Here is a 19,142-nt window from a genome sequence, read left to right as displayed (position 1 = left end):
TTTTCCTGTTTAAACAGGCCTAGAGTTGCAGCCTAAATGAGTAACACATAAGCTGGACATGAACGGAATGATCTTCCTGCGGTCTGATGTATCCCAGCCATTTCCATTCCCTCTGGTGAGGGTAGCTTCTAGGTCAGAAGGAAGAATTTCCAGAAAGGCTGTTTGTTTTGGCACACACGGTAGCAGCATGCCTGGCTCAGTATATGCAGATGAGTCTCTTCCTAATGTGACGTTGCACACAGTGTAGCTTCCTGTCTAATAGGCTGAACTTTGCACGTTTCTACTTTGCCTTTTGCCTTGGTCTGTACCCAGCACAATCCTACTGCTTCTTGATTCTGCAGAGCGTGGTGCTAGAGACCGCAGTAACGCGGTAACTTTTAGCCGGGGTGACACGTGTGAATGCTCAAGGTATAAAAAATCACATTGAGTGCAGAGGAAATTGGATTTGCCGGCATTCTTCTGCCATGTAGTGGAATTACAGCTCTTGAGATCAGGTCCAGGGGACAGCAAACCAGCCAGCTTTCATTTGCCTTGAGGGAGCCATCCGCACAACTGGCTTTGGGTGCCGAGGCCAAGAGCATGAAAGCAGGCCACACTGCGGCCCTGCAGCCTTACTTTCCCTGGATTAACACCAGAAATGTGAGGAATTCAAAACATCCCCCTCATATCTGAAGGGCTTGCTTCTAACTGCTACTGTTACTGTGAGCAAAGCATGTACCGCATTGTCGGAAGAAGAACAAGATCTTTTTGTGTGCTTTGCAATCTGGCTTGATGCTTCCTAAGACCTAGTATGAGGCCAAAGCCAAGCGAAGGGACCACAGCCCAGTGGCGGAGCACATGTTTTTCATGCAGTACATCCCAGACTCATCTCCCATTTTTAAAAAAGGACCTGGTACTACCTAAACTTCTATAAGCCAATTTCTTCTGATACTGAGAAACTGCACTTACAAAATACGTCGTGTGCACTTGTGTGTCCTTTTAATTTTTTCCCCTGCCTTTTTCTTGCAAAGGGATCCAGCGCAGTTGATCCTTTCCACTCCAACAAGCCTGTGAGGTAGGATAGGTTGCAAGCCCATGACTGGCCAGAGCCACTCAGCGAGCATCACGGCTGAATGGGGATTCGGACCCTGGTCTCCCAAGTCCCAGTGGAGCACTCTAACCACAGTGCTACGCTTCCTTTTTGTCTTCAGACCTTTCTTTGGGAGGATGATTACTGCCAGTGGCCCTGTTTCCAGGCTTAGATGGTGGTCCCTCCATAGCAGTCAGCAGGTACCCCATGGAAACCACAGAAATAACCGCCGGACCTTCTGCCTGGCTGTTCTTGGGCTTGGCTTGGCCTCTGTCCATGACATACTTGTCATGTATGCAGTCATTTCCACTGCAAAGCTTATCCCAACTTGTGTCCATATTAGATCACGAACTTCAGGGATGGGTGTGTGTGTGTGTGTGTATGTGGGGGGGGGGTGCTATTTCTTCACATGAAAAGTTGCATGTTTTCCCCAAAATGCATTCTTCTTCCATTGGCTGAAGCATTTCAGCTGCAAACTAAGCCTTCACGACTGAGGCTCTCTGGAAGCCAGATCTGGAGAAACCAGTTTGGGGAAAGCAAGATCAGGCGCCCATGGTGTTGACCCTTCAGAAACTTAACCTTCTTCTATCTTTGTTGCTGCATAGTAGAAAGAAAAAGAAAATATCCAGCCCAACATTCCTCAAAGTCCTGCACTATTTATTTATATAGTACCAAGCAGATGTCTCAAAAACGAATAAAACCAGAGGTCTTTGCCTCGGAGCCCTCTTGCTCACACACACAGCCGTTCCACGGACAACAACTGCCCATGACAGTTTCAGTAAACAAAGAAAACTCCACTCCCCCAGCAAACGGCACTGAGCACCAAGGAGGGGCGGCATTGTGTTTCTGCTGAATCTGCCTTCTTCTTGAGGTCAGAGTTGCAAGGGTGCTTGCCCATCGTGAGCAAACAATGACCTAATTGCTCAGACTTTCATCTCTTTTGGTCTGGAGGTCGTTATGAAAGAGAGGAATTGTTTCCTTGCCTTCGGTCCATTTGGAGGAAAGGTTGGCACTCCTGATCTCCTCCTCTGTGAGTGGAAGAAGTTGCAGAGTGGGTCTGTGAAGAGGTGGAGGGGCTCCCCCACCTTCCCTTGGTGTCCAGCAGAGAGGGGCCAGTGGTGACAGGGCACAGCCGGGATGGGCGCAGGGCTCCGATTGCCGAGATACGTGGGCCCAGGCGTGCACGCAGTCGTGCAGGATTATCGGCCGGGGCAGGAGCAGCTGGGTTGGGTGGGATGGCAGCTGAAACGGGGGAATAAAGGAGGAAATGGGGTGGTGGAAGAGGAGGAGAGCGAGAGAGGCATGGAGGAGAGGGAAGGAAAGAAAAAGGCAGAAGAAGCCTGGAACAGTCTGGCTTTGCCTGTTGGAGAGTTCCAAGGCACCCACAGAAGCGGAGGGAAAACCCGTGCCCAGGACATGCTGTTCCCCACCACCCCAATCATTACGCCACTCCTTGCCCTTGGTCCAAGAAGCAGGAAGGGTTCAGGCCGGGGCAGAGATTAGGCGCTTCAGGAAGCGTGGCTGCAATGGGAAACTGTGAGCTGCAATGAAGGAACCTGGTGAGCAAGCTTGCTTTCTTCATGGATCTTGCATGGAGGTTAGGAAACAGGGTGCCTTCAACATTCCTCTCGCATTACACAGCCCTTTCCAGAACTGCTGCAGCCTCTGTTCTCCCTAGATGTGGCCAAAATGCAGTGACTTGGTTTGTGCTGTTACCACAGATTTCATAAGCAACCTGCAAAATCATCATGGGTTAAACAAGCCTTGTTTAAGCTTGCAACAGGTGCCAGGACCGTTTACCTAATGGGTTGTTCTGGGTTATCTGAGGGTTGTTTCCCCCTCTAACAAGCCATTTCAGCCTGGTTTGGGGGACACAACAAGCCGCATGTAGCTGAGGCATTAGGCAAATGGTGTCCAGTATGCGCGGTGGCTTAAGCAAACTACAGTGGCTTGTTTAACCCACAGTAATTGTGCGGAATGGTCCCGTGAATGCCTTCTATGAACTGAATGCGAGGCCTAGAGCAATGGCTGGTCTGGTACACTGGTTACAACACAGAGCTTGGGTTCACGAAGCGTGCAAAGCCCCCTGGGTGATCTTTGGCCTGTGCTCCTCTTTCAGCCTAAAGCACCTCACAGAGTTGTTGTAAGGATGCAAAAGTGTGAGGAGGAGGATTGTGATGCTCCTCCCCAGCATTTCTCTTCTGTCCATTGGGCTTCTTCTTGTATTCAGGCCTTACTTAGGAAGTGAGCCAAGCTGAGAAGAAGTCTGCGAATGCTCGTGGAACTCTGGTTGCACCACTGACCACTCTCTCCCGTGGTGTATGCAGCACCAACAAAGGCTGCAAGTCACGTGTGTGGAGGAGGGATGCCTTTTGCACGATGTTCACATGGGGCTCCATTCCTGGCAGGCGAATGCTCAGTGTGCCGTCAGACTTGCAGCTACGAGAAAGTGGATCAGTGTCCAGGGAGCCGAGCTCAAAGAATCCCATGGATTCCCACCCCTGAAACAGATTCCTCACCCATCCCTAATGAGAACTGTGTAGACCTGGAGATAAAATTATAACAAATGATCAGCTCCAGAATATTTTGCAGCAGTCTGCTCCTGAAGGTATTTCCGGAGGAGAACTCCTGATGCTACCACTCAAAAGACGATGCACTGTTCCTCTACCTTTCCTGCCTTCAGAGAGAATCCTGAGCAGGGTTAGACAGAAAAAAGCACAACAGTGCTGGAATTTGTGGGCCTTTTCTCTGTCTGCATATGGATAGGATTGCGCCCTTAATAGATTTCCTCTAATAAGAAAAAGAGACAGAGGCAGCGGTGGGAAAACACGAGTTTCTCACAGAAGGCAGTGCTGTCTGTCCTCCCCGCCTTAGCATTTTGTGACTGAGAGGTACAATCATTTGCACAATGCAAGATTTGTCTGGAAGCACCCTGACTTGGCTGCCAAGGAATTTTCTGAACATAGAAAGGTTTTCCAAAAACTGCCAGTGCAAGCTAACTCTGGACCTCAAAAAGGATTTTTTAAAACTGAAAATCTGTAGTGCATTGTTCAGCAATCACAGAAAATGGAAGGGGGCATTCTGGCCACTCGTCTGTTCCAGGATGTAAACAGTGACATCTAGGACTGGAGTGTCAGGATCAGGGATAATGGAAGTGCTTGGTGGTCTTGACAAGATTCAGTAGGCCAGAGGCGAAGCCAAAATCAGGTGCAAGCAAAGGGCAGACAGCAGCAGGGCATGGAAGGGCCAGAGGGGGAGAGCAGAACCAGGAAGAGGCAAGGGTCAGTCCATACAGGGCAGATGCCAGAGCGAACAGAGGTCAGATACCAGTGAGGAGTGGCAGCACCAGAATCAAAGTTAAGGTCTGGAACAGGCAAGACACAGACCCCTGGCAAAGATGTGGCAGGATCAAAGCCACCAGCAATGTCAGCAACAGGCAGAAATCAAGGCCAGGATGAAGAAGTTGCAGGCCTGGAGGCAGGATCCAGACCAGGACCCCAAAACAGCCATCATCAAAACTCCTGTGGCAAAACTAGGCAGGGCTGAGTAACCCTTTATAGGCCCTGCTGGGGCTCCAGCTGCTTCATAGAATCGCAGTGGTTCTGACTCCCACTCCGGCCAGTACTTGCAAGGTTGAGCCAGGCTGCCTGCTCCAGCAAGTCCCTGGGGGAGCCGCATATTCTGCAGATCCTGAGACCATTGAATCCAGCTGCCTGCTCAATGCAGGGGTTTGGTTTAAAGTATCTCCAACTGTTGGCTGTCCAGTTCCTGATCAATACCTTCAGTGACAGAACACTCACCCCTTAGATAATTGCTTCTCCTGTTTGACTCATTTGCTCATCTGATTTTTTTTCCCAAGGGATCAGTCACAATTTGCCTTTTGGCAACCTAAATCCCTTATTTCCTGCCCTATAGTCTTGGATAATAACAGAACAGGTCGCAACTGGTTCTTGTATGGAACCCATTAAATGCTCGAAAGTGCTTCTCTTATCCCCTCTCAGTCTTGTCTTATCAAGGTTAAACATACGCAGTTCCATCCATCTTTCTTTAGAGAATACAGTTTCTTGTCCCCTAATCTTCTTTGTTACGTTTCTCTGAAGTCGTTCCAATGTGTCTGAAGCCTTCTGTGGTGTCCAGAAACGGAGCTCATTGCGAGCCAGTGGGGTGTAAAGCGTAGCAGGCTGGGTGGGGACTTGGGAGATGTTCATTGGGTGGCTTTAGGCCAGTCAGGCTCTCAGCCTAATCTGCTGCACAGGGTTGTTGTGAGGATGAAGTGAGAGAACTGTGGCCATGTAAGCTGCCTTGGCTTTCTTGCAGGAAAAGGGGTGAGTTGTAAGTGCAAGCTAGTAAGAGTGATATACTAATACTGGTCATAATAACAACTGGATAGTGCTTGAAATGTGATCTGACCAACACAGAGTAGAGTGGAACTATCACTTACAGTGCTTTTGAAACCATTGGTGCAATCTAAAATTGTATATGTCCCTTTTTAGCTTGTGACTATATTATTTAGCATTGTGTATGTTACAGTAAATAATGAGACCAGTGCAGATCTATTTGTAGGAAGAGACACTCTGTTCCAGATCGCTCTTTCTGCCCAAACCTTGGCTTGACTGCTTGTTTTGTCTGATGGCAGCCTAGGCAGCTTACAGAATTAAAAAAAAAAAAACCATTGTGTTAACCCAGCAAATGCAATACACAAGTGAAATACACCCTTCCCAATCCTCAGTATTTTACTTTAAATTTAATTTAAGCAAGAATTTGTTTCTCTTCCCCTTTCCTGTTTCAATTAAGGGATCTCACATTTCTGAGAAGGAAATGAATTTTTATGCAGTCCATATGATGTTTTTCCTAATCAGTTTTGTTCATCACATAACAATTGATGGAAAATATTTAGTTGAGAATGAATCTACAGTGTGCGTGTGTGTGTCTCACTTTTCATCAATATAAAATTGAAGCCAGGACAACTGTTCCCGTCAGGAGTTCCCTGGTGCACGTCCCACACAGAAAGACGCACAATAAACATGACTGTTGATAATAGAAGAGAAAATATTTTCCCAGTCTCTTTTGTATTGTCTTATGCTTTTGGTTTCATTTCTAGATTTCCAAATTCCACAGGAACTTGGCTAGCCACCAGCAATCTAGTGCCCTCCAGAGGTTTAGAACTTTAACTCCCATCAGCCCCAGCCAGCATGGCCAATGCTCAGGAATGTTGCAATTTGAAGTTCAAGACATTTGGAAGGCATCAGGTTATGGAAAGCTGGTTTAGACCACTGGGCGACACTCTGACCCGCATCTTTGTTTCGTAGGGTTTTTCTAACACCTGCTCTAACCATGCCACTCAGTGGGGCAGCTTTTCCCCAAGCAGGAGCAGCGGCTTTGCCCCCTTCTTTCTCCCCTTGCGCTGGGGAGAAAGTTGCTCAAGTGAGAACCGCAAAGGGAGAACCTGAGCTGGGCAGAGACGTCCCATGCTTGCCGCGTCCCAGGCTAGTCCACCCCCACCCCCGGCCTGTTCCTGCAAGGGTGGCTTTTCCTCCTGCAGCAGTGGGGAGGGGAGGCTGGGCTAGGAGGGGGCCTGCTGAGGCCGGGTTCTCCCCTCCGCCCCCACCACTCACACCTGCACGGCTGCCTCTCGGGAGGAGTGCGGAAACCAGCTGAGCACACCGCTCCCGCCTGCTGCACCACCTGCCTGATTCTCCTCCTCCTACCCGAGAGGGTTCCAGCCTCCCGCATCCGGGTGTCCAGGAGCAGCGGAGGCTGCTTGCGAACTACGGCAAGGCAACGTGGCTTATGGGCACAGAAAGGGGCATTAGTCCTCCCCGCGGATGTCTCCTGGGGGCATGACGGTGAAGGAGGCGGTGGGAGCAGGCATCATGCGCCCAGCCCTCGGTCAGGCTCGTCACGGTCGCTCGGCCCTTCATGGCAGCCGCTCCTGGTGATTTACCACCAGTGCGTTGCCATGACGAGTGACACTCGGCTAGCGACAATGGGAAACGATTTCTCCTGCCTCACTCCTGCAGATGCTTTCTGTCGCCTCCTGTTCTAGCAAGGACCAAGTAAAAAATGGCCCAAATCAGATATATCTGCCGTCTTTGCCGGAATAAGTGAACGTAGAGGTGCCCTTCCTCCATGGAACAAGCTCACTTTTGTAAAATTCCGTGCACTGCGTAGTCCCCAGCACTGTGCCCACAGGCCCCACAGTGATGTCCCAAAGCTCTGGACCATCTGTCCACTTTAAAAAGTTATTTTTAATAACCTTAAAAAGCGCTGTGGCACGCCTGCTGTGGGTGGGCAGGCAGAGAAAGAAGGGGCTGCTTTTTGGCCCACCCAGGCATCTTCTGCCCACAGTCCTTTCTCCTTTGCTCTCCCCCCACTCCCTCCCTCTACCCTTGGCATTTCTCCGCCCCATCCCTCTCCTTTGCTATTTTTCTTCACCCCCCACCGCTAGCCACCGTCTTTCTCTCCCTTCTAGCCTTTATCCTTGCTCTTGCTCTCCCTTCTGGCTCTGGCTTGCTATTCCCATCCCAGCCTCTCAGTCACGGGCCCCACCCTGTATCTTCTGCCCAGCCCTGACACACAGAAATACATCTTTGAACTTGCCGGGCCCCTACGGCAGCATCCACCACAGGAGCCATTTTGTGGTGGCCCCCAGAGCAGTTTCTCAAATTCCCAGATGTGTCCACAGATCCAGTGTGGGCCCTTTTCCCTTTAGCACTGCCTGCAGCTGGCAACCCTTTCGCACGGGCCACCAGCAGCAGTTGGGGCTGCTGCCCCACGACCCCCCCACTGCCATCAGTAACAGCAAGCTCACAGCTCCAGTGGTGGCCAGTCCCTTCCCACGATGTGATTTGTCCACCCAATTCTGCCCAGGCCAAACTGGCCTATGAAGCTGAGCTGGTCTCTCGAGTTCACTGCTGTTGCCAACACAAAATGCTTGGCTGATTTTAGTTCCTTCCATGGTGTCCATATTGACCAGGCCTACAGAACTGAATGTAACACTACGGATGTGGCAGTCTGCTTAAATATGTATTAAGGTGCCAAATGACCCTGTGTAATCATTGGCAAGGAAGCAGAGAACAGTCTTTCTATCCAGGCCAGAAATAGAAACGATGGAGCCCCACCAATAATAGCACCTGAGCTGCAACTGGGTAATGTTTTGGCTTGTCTTTCTTTCCTCACAAGGGCTAGCAGCATGTCTGTTAGGTCATTAATTGATTAATTCCAGGCCAATAGCTTTCTTTCATGTGACTCATGTGTTTGGTGCAATAGCACAGCTAATACATTTCCAAGGCTTGTGAGTATAGCTAACATCGTCCCAGTGTATGAATCCAGAAACCTCAACACTGATGCGACCTGGTCTAGCAATCCAGAGACTTTGATGCTGACATTGGCCCAGTCTACGAATCCAGAGGCCATGCAGGTTCTAGGCTCCGCTATTGGCAACCTACCAAGCCAACCAATTCCAGACCCGTCCTGCACAACCATGAGGCCTGCCGGCGCTCCCACTGCTCCTGCAGCCCCGTCCGGCTGGTGTTCCTCTACGCACTGATCCCAAGAAGAGAGCCACTGCTGTCCAGCCATCATAGACCCTTCTCCTTGGATTTGGGTCAGAGTTGCTCCCCTGACTTCATCTGCTCTCTCTTGCCTGCTCCCCAGCCACACTCTCCCAAGACCCAGGCCCAGGAGCAAGAGCCGGACTCACGTGTGGAGAAGCAGATGTTTCACCTCCTTAGTGTTGAGCATGGCCAGCGACCTTGGCCTTGAGGCCTCCCAGCCCACAGAGCCCACAGTTGACCTCATGTTCAGGGCCCTGCTCTCCGACCACTTGGCTCTGTCCCCTTTCTCCCTCCTCCACCCCTGCTGCACGGTGCACAGCAGCCTTGGAAATCCCCTGTGACGGGGCCTCCCACTTGCACTGCATTGAATCCACATACCGGGCCATGCACCACTCGTTCCCTTTCCTGACTCAGCACCCCAAACCTAGCTCTGTCGAAGAGGAGTGGCTGCAGGGGTCCTCCTGTCAGCAGCCCTCTGCACCAGCAGGTGGGCGAGGGGCGACTCCTGGATAGCCTGGCCTGAATGGCCTATGCTGCAGCCTCGCCATGCCCTCACATGCCCACATACAAGGCAGCCATGGCCAGATACCAGATGTTCCTCTGGGACGAGATTGGGCCCCTGGCATGGCACCTGCTGGCTCAGCAGCTCCACCCAGAGGTGAAGAAGCTCTCCAGATATCAACTAGAGGTGGCCCAGGACCATGTGGACTGCAATGGAAAGGTACTACTAGGGGCCATGGCTATCTGTCGCCATGCCTGGCTCTGCTCTGCAGCCATCCCTCAGGAGACCCTCGCCCTCACTGAGAATATGCCTTTTGACAGAGAGGGGATCTTCAGTGCCGGAACGGATGAGAGCATGGAGCCTTCACAAGGCCAGAACCACCACCAAGCATATGGGGTTCGCCCAGAACCCTCAACCGCGTAAATGGCAAGCGGCCCCTCTTGGTGCCAGCCACCGTCTCTCCTTCCCTGATCGCTCTTTCAAGGCCAAGGCATCTGCGCACCCAAGACCTGGCAAGAATTCTCCCCTCAGTGTCAAGACAACAGGCACCAATGCTGAGGGTCAAGTCCAGGAAGCCCTCCGCCCCCGGCATCCTCACTCCCTGTCACATTCACAGATCACCTCTCCCAGTTCCTCTCCACCAGGAAGTCCATCACCTTGGAGTCCTGGGTCCTCTGTTAAGGGTACAAAATCGAGTTAGACACTCTCCTACCCCGAGGCCATGTTAGTTCCACCATGTCCTCACCTTCCCTTGTGGCAAAAGTACAGACCCTACTGGCCAAGGGAGTGATTGAATGTGTCTCCACAGACATATAGCCAATAACTAAATCTTAATGGGTATTTCAGCCTTCTAGAAAGGGTAGGAAAGATGGTGGAAAACCAAATAATAGCTGGTTAAGGGGAGGAGGCTGTTGCCATCTTGGGAAACGCAAAGGGCCATATCTGGCTCTCACCCTGAGGTTCAGCACCTTCTATGCACACAAACACCCAAATGCACCACCACTGCTCAAGCAGAAGAGGTTTAAATCGCCTGAATTCAGTTGCTTCAAAAACTCTGGCTTACTTTCTAATTAACGTGACTAATATACCAAAATTTGTTTTTCAGTGTGGTTCATCCCTCTTGTGTGACGTGCATCTAAAAGTCTCTGGGGAACAGGCCTTAAATAGCTTAAAATCACTGAAGCATTTTTAGGAAGTTTATGGCCCTAAAACTCAGTTTGGGAAATCTGATTACTTAAAGAGTTAGAGCTCAGTAGGTAGATAATACTTGTGTACCAAAAACACTATTTGCGCAATCTTGAGGCACCAAGAATAGTCTTCTGTCATGCTTTTTTATTCTTTTCATGTTTATAACATTAAATCCACTGAAGGGTTGAAAACAAATAAAGCATAATGAAATGCCCACGCATTTTTCAGTCTGCTTTTTCATTTCCTGTATGTCAAAATATGTTGCTGATTTGGTTTGAAAACACAGAGGCCTGGTTTTACAGCAAACAGAACCACTGTCCTAATGAAGCAGGGCTAAGCAAAAGCTCTTAAAAGGTCACAGCGTCGGAAGTGTCACTATATTTTTAAGAAATGCATCTGTAAAATGGCTTTCAGCCTTAACAAGGGCCTCTGAGAGGGCATACAAGCATCAAAAATAAATTAAACAACCCGGGGTATGAACGGAACTGTTTCAAAAACAGAAAGGGTGTGATCAAAAATGGTTGAAAAACATAATCGTGTCTGGCTGTGGATAGGAGCTGTAGTCCAACGCACATGGAGGGATGTGGGGAAGGGTGCTTGAAAGCGGAGCAAGCCAACCGATGGAAATGTGGACTCCTGATTTCGGGGGGTTGCCTCTTGATTTTATTTTTGCTTGGCCTTGGTTTCATACTAATAGTGAATTCATTTTAGATTCTGTGGTCTGGTTTTTTTAAATTGTGTTGCAACCAATTGCCCTGTTTTCCTCTTTTGAATGTCGTCATTTGATAAGTTGGTGTCTGTTGTGAGCAGCTTTGGGTGCAGTTTTCTGTAAAAAAGTTGGAGCAGGAGAAAGAAAAGTGCATAAATATACTAAATAAATAAACACTCCTTCACCTGCCAGTTCCTATGGATATTCAGAGGAAAAAAGGTTCAGGCCAGGGTGCATTTAGTCTAATGTGCATTATGATAGTCTAGTGGTTGCTGTATTGTGATGTATTGTGATGATCTCTTGCATTACAGAGGATGGAATGGCTTGGTGAAGCCGGAAGAGCCACGCCAGCCTCAAGGAGAGGCTTGTGTCCCGCCCCAGCAGGGGCCCACGGACACGAGGCCCCTTGGCTCCTCTTCTTCCCCTCCGCAACCCGCTTGTTCCCCTTCCTCTTGCTCTGGCCAGTGCAATGGCTGTGAGGAGGAGGAGATGCCGTGCCTCCTTTCTTACCAGCTTTCTGCTTATCAAGAAAGCCAGTGGCAGCAATGATGAGAGAGAAGGGGAGGGACAGGGGCAGACGGTGGCCAAACCGATGAGACGGCAGGTGCGCTGAGGGTGTCCCGCCTGTGAAAATCTGGAGGCTGCAGAGGAGGTGGAGCGGCACTTCTGGCCTCACATCTTCCTCCCATGTTCTCTGTTGGGCACTGGTGTGAATAGGTTGTGGGACAATATCAGGTCACCTCCAGAGGTGATCCAGAGGCTATCCAGCTGGAGAGGTGGGGGCTGCAAATGGACGTGGGCACGGAGTGAGGAAGCCTGGTTCAGCCTCCTGCAGCTTGCCAGGTGAATCCGGATCAATCCTACCCAACTTGGTGTCCTCCAGATGCGTGGGACTGGACTGGACTGGACTGGGAGATGCACTCCAACACATCGAGGCAGCTCCAAGTTGGGGAAGACTGATGTAAATCGGCTTGCTTTCCCTGGCAGGCCTCGTAGCGTTGTCGTGAGGAAAATGGGGGAGTCATGCATAGCCCAGTCCTCTGCTCTTTGGACAAAAGGCCTCCCGAAGTAATCAAGTGCTTTCAAAAGCACACTGTTACTACTTATGTCAGCTCCACCTCCCTCAAAGTCTGCTGGTTGGAGGCCCAAGAGAGGGCCTTCCCAGTGTGCTTCCCTGGCTCTGGAACCCCCTGTCCAGAGAAGAGAGGGAGGCTCTTGGCTCATAGGCCAGTCTCTCCTTGCAGGGGCTTTGAACTGGGGCTGTTTGTTGGTTTTATTCCTGTGTTTTTAATTTGTAGGTTTCTATGTTATATTTTAATTAAGTTTTAGGTTTTAATCTGGGTGTTGTTTGCTCCCTTGGTGGAAAGAGGTGCCATAAATGAATTAAATAGATATAACAATGGCATTTTTATTTTTGGGGTTTAGGAATGACTATACCGGAAGAAGATGCCGAGGTGGGGCAAGGCAGCAAATATTGTCTGGTGGCAATAGGGAGGCTTCAGGTAAAGACATGTTTTAATGCTAAGGAACTTCTCTGGTCACGAATGGATTCCATGGATTGTTGAAATGAAAAGGCCAACTAAATTTAGGACCACTGGTGTTAGATGGTGGTAGAAATCCAACAAATGCACTGTACAAACTTGCTAATATACCTGTTCTGAATCCATGTATTGAATTAATGCAGCTATTTTTGCATTCATTAGCATCAAAGGTGGGTTTGCCAATGATTGTTTGAAACCATGAAAAGATCCTAGTTCACGGTGGGCAGCTTGATGTGCTATGTGATTGCTACCTGTACAGGTGGTGTTATTCTGGTGTTTTCACATAGCCGAGATGCCACTATGTAGAAAGGAACTTAGGACGGAAGTTTGGTCTGTGTGATTTACTTTCTGCACTGGTCTTGCCCAATCTGGCATCCTCCAGAAGTTTTGGGTTTGAACTTCCATCAACCCCTGCTATCATGGCCAGTGGTCAAGAATGCTGGGATTTGACATCACAAGTATCTGGAGGACACCAGGCTGGGGAAACCTGCATTTTCCAGCCATAACTGCACATGTGGGGGATTGAACCTAGGACCTTCTACACGCAAAACATATGCTTAACCACTGAGCTATGGCTGTTCTTCTCAGAAGATGGAACACATTTAGTGGTAGCATCAGACGTGGTTGAGAGAAGGTCCCTGCCTTTGTTATTTTTTTATTTTAAAATATTTTAATAACGTTTAATATTTATAGGTTTTAATTGTGCAGCCAGGGTGTTTCCGGATTTTAATTGTATTTTGTATTATGTTGCATCTTGTTTATTTATTTATGTGAGCCATCCCGAGGCTATAAGCGATGGGATGACATACAAAAACTCTTACTAAATAAATAAATAAATTTGTCAATTGCATCAATAGTGCAGAGTTTTACATCATAAGGTCGCTGGGATCAAGACAGAGCTGCTTCCCCTCTTTAGACTCCCCAAAGAGGATTAGCAGGGTGCCAGGATAGCTGGTGCCCCACTCCACGTGTTGGATGACTGTGTGAGCTGAACCCTTGACTAGGACATGTCTCGTCTCCCATTGGCTTCTGTAGGTGTACACTTAATGGTACATACCAAGTGGAAAACCACACTGTGTGTGTCCTTCAGCCTGTACTTCAAGGTTGGGGAAGATATAGCCCTGGAGATGTCATGGACTTCCACTCCCATCACCCTAGCAGTGAGGGATGAGAGGAGTTTCAGTCCAGTGGCATCTGGGCAGCCACATGTCCCAATCCCTGCTTGAAATCCATGGACTTTAGTAGAGCTAACTTCCTTGTGAATACAATGTACATCTTTGTATTATACTCTTAATCATACATCCCATTCAAAGCTGGAAAATTCCAAGCTGGTGGAGATGAAGGGAGCAAGATTCTTCTTCTTTTTTTTGGCAGTTGATCCAGCTGCCAAAATAAGCTGTTGTCCAGAATACTATTCGCTGCACAAAAGTTACCAAATATCTCTTGCATAAGGAACAGTGTGAGTGACAGAGGAGGTTACAGTATACAAAGAGAGAGGGGCAGCTTTAATCACAAAGAACTTGGTGGCGTGGGACGTGGGCCATACATTATGAACTCTCTTCCCTGCAGGAAATAAATCATCCAGCAGGGAGCCACTGACTTCCTTGCCCCTCCGATTGACTCTGTTGCTGCTTGGGGACCATTTTTAAGGCGAAGAAGGAAACCCTGTACGTGCTGTTTGTGCCTGAGAAACCTATCTGGCACTGCAGGGTGTGGAGGAGAGGCTGTAGAGAAAGATCTTGCTTGTAGCCCAGACACAAAGCCCACCATGTCTTTGTAACATGCTGTGTGCGATCATTACTCTTCTGAGGGCCAAGGTCCATCTCACAGCTGCCAAAAGAGAGAACCAAGGTGATGTGGTGGTGGAGAGCATGGACTAGGACTCAGGGGATCCGGGTTCTAGTCTCCTTCCAGCCAGGAAGCTCACTGGGTGACTCTGAACCAGTCACAGGCTCTCACCCAATTTACCTCACAGGGTTGGTGCTATGGAATAAGATTGAGAGCAGCAGGAGGAGAAATGCCTTAAGTTTCCTGAAAAGGAAGAAAGGTGGGATATAAATATAATAAATAATAATAATGGTGAGCTACAACCCACCATCCCTGAAGCACATGCAGTAGAACACCTAGTCCTCAGGAATGTCATCGTCGCGATTTGGTGGTGGTATGAGGGCTGCAAAACCAGTTTGATCCTGCCTAGTTCACACTAGACCCTACTTCAGTCAGTCACAGACCCAAAACACCCAGAAGAAGCTCCTTTCAAAGGAGAAAAAACCCGTTAAATAAATTATATGGGGGTGACTTACAAACAAATAAGTATTACACAACAGAGGCAAGGATCATCTATGTTGATGGAAAAAACTTGGCCACTAATTCTGTTTTGAACTTGTTCATATCAGCTAGGAAATATTTTAAATACCAATTGAGGGTCCTACCCAGGAAATCACTCATTACAGGGTTAAGGAGTCTCGTACACTCATTCCCATAAAAATTGCATGCAGAAAGGAAGTGCTCCAGAGTTTCAATTCCTACAGGGGCATAGTCGATTTTCATATTACACACCATAATAACACCCACTTAAAACTGTAGATGGAAGCCAGTTAAATTTGGCTCTTGAAAGACTTGCTGGTATTTTGGCATGGTTGGATTTTCCAAATACCTAGCACTTTGGAGGAATAAACCCACCATCACTCCCCAAGTTCAGACATCATGGAAGATGGTGGATTGTTTAAAATCAGAAGCAGAAGCTTCTGATCTTTTCCTTGGATTCCCCAAAGAGAAGGAGAGCAGATGTTTGCCTGTCTTGATCACAGAACAGCAGATCATGGTTTCTGATGAAGTCTGAACTGGAGCACAGACTCTTTTGGGCCCCTTGATTACCACTGCTCTCTTGCTTGCTTAAGGAGCACCACTAGCCTCTGTACCCCACAGTGACATGGGAGCTGGTGCTCAAACTCCCTTTATTAAAGGGCGAGGTGTTCAGGGAGTGCTCAGGAGCGCCTTTCCAAGAAAGCTCCAAATCAGCTTGCAAGCTTTAAAATGCCATTCTGAAGTAGCCTTCTCTGACCTGCTAGCATGCTTGTTGGGAATTGAGATTTACATGAAAATAAATCAGACTTTAAGCAAGCAGATAGCTTCACAGTTAGAAACTTGTTTTACTAATTGTGTTGTGTTTCTAGGGCACCTGAATGCTGTGAAACTTAGAAACACTCGGAATGAAATCTTTTTATTGAGTTGTGCCCCTTACTAGGCATTCCTTTCTGTTGCTGGTTTGGATGCCACCATATTCCTTAGAACTGAATAGGTTTCCTTTAAATCACGGAGGAGGAGGAGGAGGGACTTGAGGCCCTCCGGGTGTTTTGGCTTACAACTTCCATCAGCCCTAACCAGCATAGCCAAAGGTGAGGATGCTGGGAGTTGTAGGCCAAAAATCTGGAGAATCACAGGTAGCAGCTTTCAACCCACTTAAACCTCAGTTCTGAGGTAGCCTCTTCTCCACTCAGTCAGAACCAAAGACCAACGGACTTTCCATTCAAGAAGTCAATTTCTTCTCTTTGGGACCAAGTAACTGGACATATTTAGGCAGGGTCATATTGATGCAATGTCTGATTTATTTAGAAAGTGAGGCCTGTCTTGGTAATTTTATTCTTGCAGGAAGCCAGCTCAGTTTGGTGGGGGTGATGGTAGCAAAGATTATCATTTCCTGACATTAAACATCCATAATTCTGTCTCCCAGGTAACAAGTTCTCCAGTGTGCATGGACATGAATGGAATGTCTGTCCCCACTGAATTCTTGTCCAGACACAACTCAGATGGAATAATCACATTTGTCGATCCGAGATGCATCAGTGTTATTGGCTACCAGCCACAGGTTAGTCCGTTCTTCTTATGGAAGCTGGAATCCCTGGGAGCTTGAATTCCTTATCTGTTTTGCTAAAAAAGAGGCACAGCCCAAGATGGAACAGCAACCATGCTAAGATGTAGGGTCGAAAGCCCTGTGCTTCCCACTGAGATCAATTGAATTTACTCCCAATACTTACTTTGTCAATCCCTCCAATCCTTCATGTGCACCCACACTACCGAGTTTAAAACATGATCAGCTTTCTCTGATCCTAAGACAGCTTAGTGCAAAATAGTAGTATTTGCATCAGGACCATTACCCTACAGGGCTTAGGCATGCCCCCTTCTGTTATCTGCTCCATGGAGTTCTTGAGGGGGGGGGGCAAATCTGACCCCACCCACCATGAGAGATGAGTTCTGAGTACTGCACCACTAATGAAGATACATGGTTATCCATACTGGGCCTCTAGCACTCTGTAGAATTTGCAGAATGGATTATAATTTTTCTGTTGTTGTTTTCTTCATTTGTGGATGGTTTACTAGGACCTTTTGGGAAAAGACATCTTAGAATTCTGCCATCCAGAAGATCAAAGCCATTTGAGAGAGAGCTTCCAACAGGTAAAGCTTGACTTATTAATTCAGTTTTCTTGCATCTTCCGCCACGGACATTTTTATGCCTAAGGGAGGTGTAGGGCTTTTTCTTTCTCAATGTGTATAGGATTGCTCCTTTAGCTTCTTCAGTTATGATATCTAAGTATGAGGGGTAAATCTATATGTAAAACCTCCAAGACTTCCTGTAATTTTTAAATCAAAATTTTAGATGATATCCAAATGAAATAAAACTCAGCAGCAGAAACAGGTTTTAAAACCTTGCAAGCCGCTTTTATAAAAGATCCATAGAGGCTGAAAGAGAAGGAACGAGGCAGTCATTCTTATAGACAGAGCTCCATCATTTGGTGCCACCTTGAAGAAGACCCTCCCCTATGGGACCACCCACCATGCTTAACAAAACAAAGAAAAGGTGAAGATCTGCAGATACGTGTGGCGCTGGTTCCACTCTTGTTGCAGAAGCCACTGTGCATATGGGTTCCACATACTTTCACTGCCTATTAACTTGCTCAGAAAATACCACCCATGCTACATAATTGATTTCTTTCACTGATTACTTTAAATCATCAAAAATAAATGTACAACTCCTGAACATTTTGGCTCTGGATGCAAATGATTCAAATGAGCATTCAGATTCTACGGCAGTAACACATGAGCATATGGAAGTAATTCATATGGAATTCTTCAGGTTTCCAGAGCACTATCTGGATACATGTCCTTGTAAGACAAATTGATTTCAATTGAACCAGCATGTCTTTTGCCAAACAGTTTGGCATGTTCCAGATGCGTCTCTTGCCATGCTTAACAGCCAATCATATTACCTTAGACCCATTCCTGGAATGCATTTTTCGCATTTTCCTAGTCAAAATGCTGATAGCTAATTTGAAAAGGTTATATATGGAGTGTGCAAAATCTTCTCAGTTTATTCCCTCAAGTATGTTTGCCTTGCCAAAGAGTGACAGCACATATCCAGGATATCTATTGGTCGAATTTCTGAAAGCAGGGTGTTCCTAATAGGCATTTCATGAGTTATTCTCAACCCTGCCTAAATTGCTTAGTCGACTTCCCGGTTCACAGACTGATGGCAGTTCTGCTGTTCCTTCTGGTGGCCGAGCCGTCGCTCTTAACCACTGTGCGCTCGGCTGTGGTCCCGGCGGCTGCTCCCTTTGGCATCCTGCTCTTGGCGGTTGGCTTCACTCACGGTGCCATGCACACAGCGTCACTTTTTCCAAATTCCCCTCTCCTGAGAATCTGCAAAAGGTTCAGAAATCCTTCACTTTAGATACTCATCCCTAGCGAATATGCAATTTGTGCCACCCCCAAATTTATTTATTTATTAAAAATTGTATACTGTTCACTCAGCCATGGTGGCTCTCTGAATGGTTTACACACAATAAAAAGCGGACATAATACAATGTATTAAAACAGATTAACAATCAATAAAACAATCTGCTTAAACAATAAGTAAAACTCAACAAAACAAATTACAATGAAATTAAACAAATTAATAAATACAAAATCCCAGTTAAAACAAATGAAAACAAGAATCAAAACTGAAAATAAAGACCTGGCTGTAGATATTAATAACATGTTGCTTAGACATGAAGATGCTGAATGAATAAAAAAAAGCTTTTGCCTGGCTCCAGGACATGCACAGTGTCAGCACCAGGCAGAGCTCCCTGGGGAGAGGATTCCATAAATGAGGTGCCACTGCTGAAAAGGCCCTTCCCCAAGTAGCTTCTCTCTTCACATTCTTTAGAGGGAGCTCCTGGAGAAGGACCTTTGGAGATGATCTTAGATATTGCATAGCTGCAGTTAGGGATGCAATCAGGTTTTTAAATATAGATTTTAGGGTTCTGGTGATTTTCCACGTAATCCGGCCCTCTTCTGTTTGCCAGACTTTTCCTCCTACTCAGCCCTTGCTTAGAAAGCGAGCTGAGCTGGGAAGAAACCCACAGATGCCCGTGGAACTCTGGGTGCATGGCCAGTAGCCCTCTTCTGCAGCATGTGCATTACAAGCAGGAGAGGGATGTTGCTTGCACTGCGTTCGCCTGGGCTCGCTTCTGGGGGGCACCTGCACAAGCACTTGGTGTGCTGGCCAGGAAGTCAGACTCCCAGCCACAAGTCCAGA

General features: G+C 47.7%; 1 protein-coding gene across 1 annotated transcript in view; it reads left to right on the top strand.

Moving 5' to 3' along the window:
- The window catches only part of ARNT2 (aryl hydrocarbon receptor nuclear translocator 2), a 119,748-nt gene that overhangs the window by 59,294 nt on the left and 41,312 nt on the right, over nucleotides 1–19,142 (top strand). The window contains exons 9-11 of the mRNA XM_044438818.1: nucleotides 12,450–12,526; nucleotides 16,299–16,433; nucleotides 16,946–17,020. Coding sequence (XP_044294753.1) covers nucleotides 12,450–12,526; nucleotides 16,299–16,433; nucleotides 16,946–17,020 — 287 coding nt within the window. The remainder of the gene's footprint in view (nucleotides 1–12,449; nucleotides 12,527–16,298; nucleotides 16,434–16,945; nucleotides 17,021–19,142) is intronic.

Source organism: Varanus komodoensis, unplaced genomic scaffold, assembly GCF_004798865.1.
Source record: "Varanus komodoensis strain SLA01 unplaced genomic scaffold, ASM479886v1 scaffold33, whole genome shotgun sequence".
NCBI lineage: Eukaryota > Metazoa > Chordata > Lepidosauria > Squamata > Varanidae > Varanus > Varanus komodoensis.
Note: the sequence above shows the minus strand (reverse complement) of the source record. Positions and strands in the feature narration are given on the sequence as shown.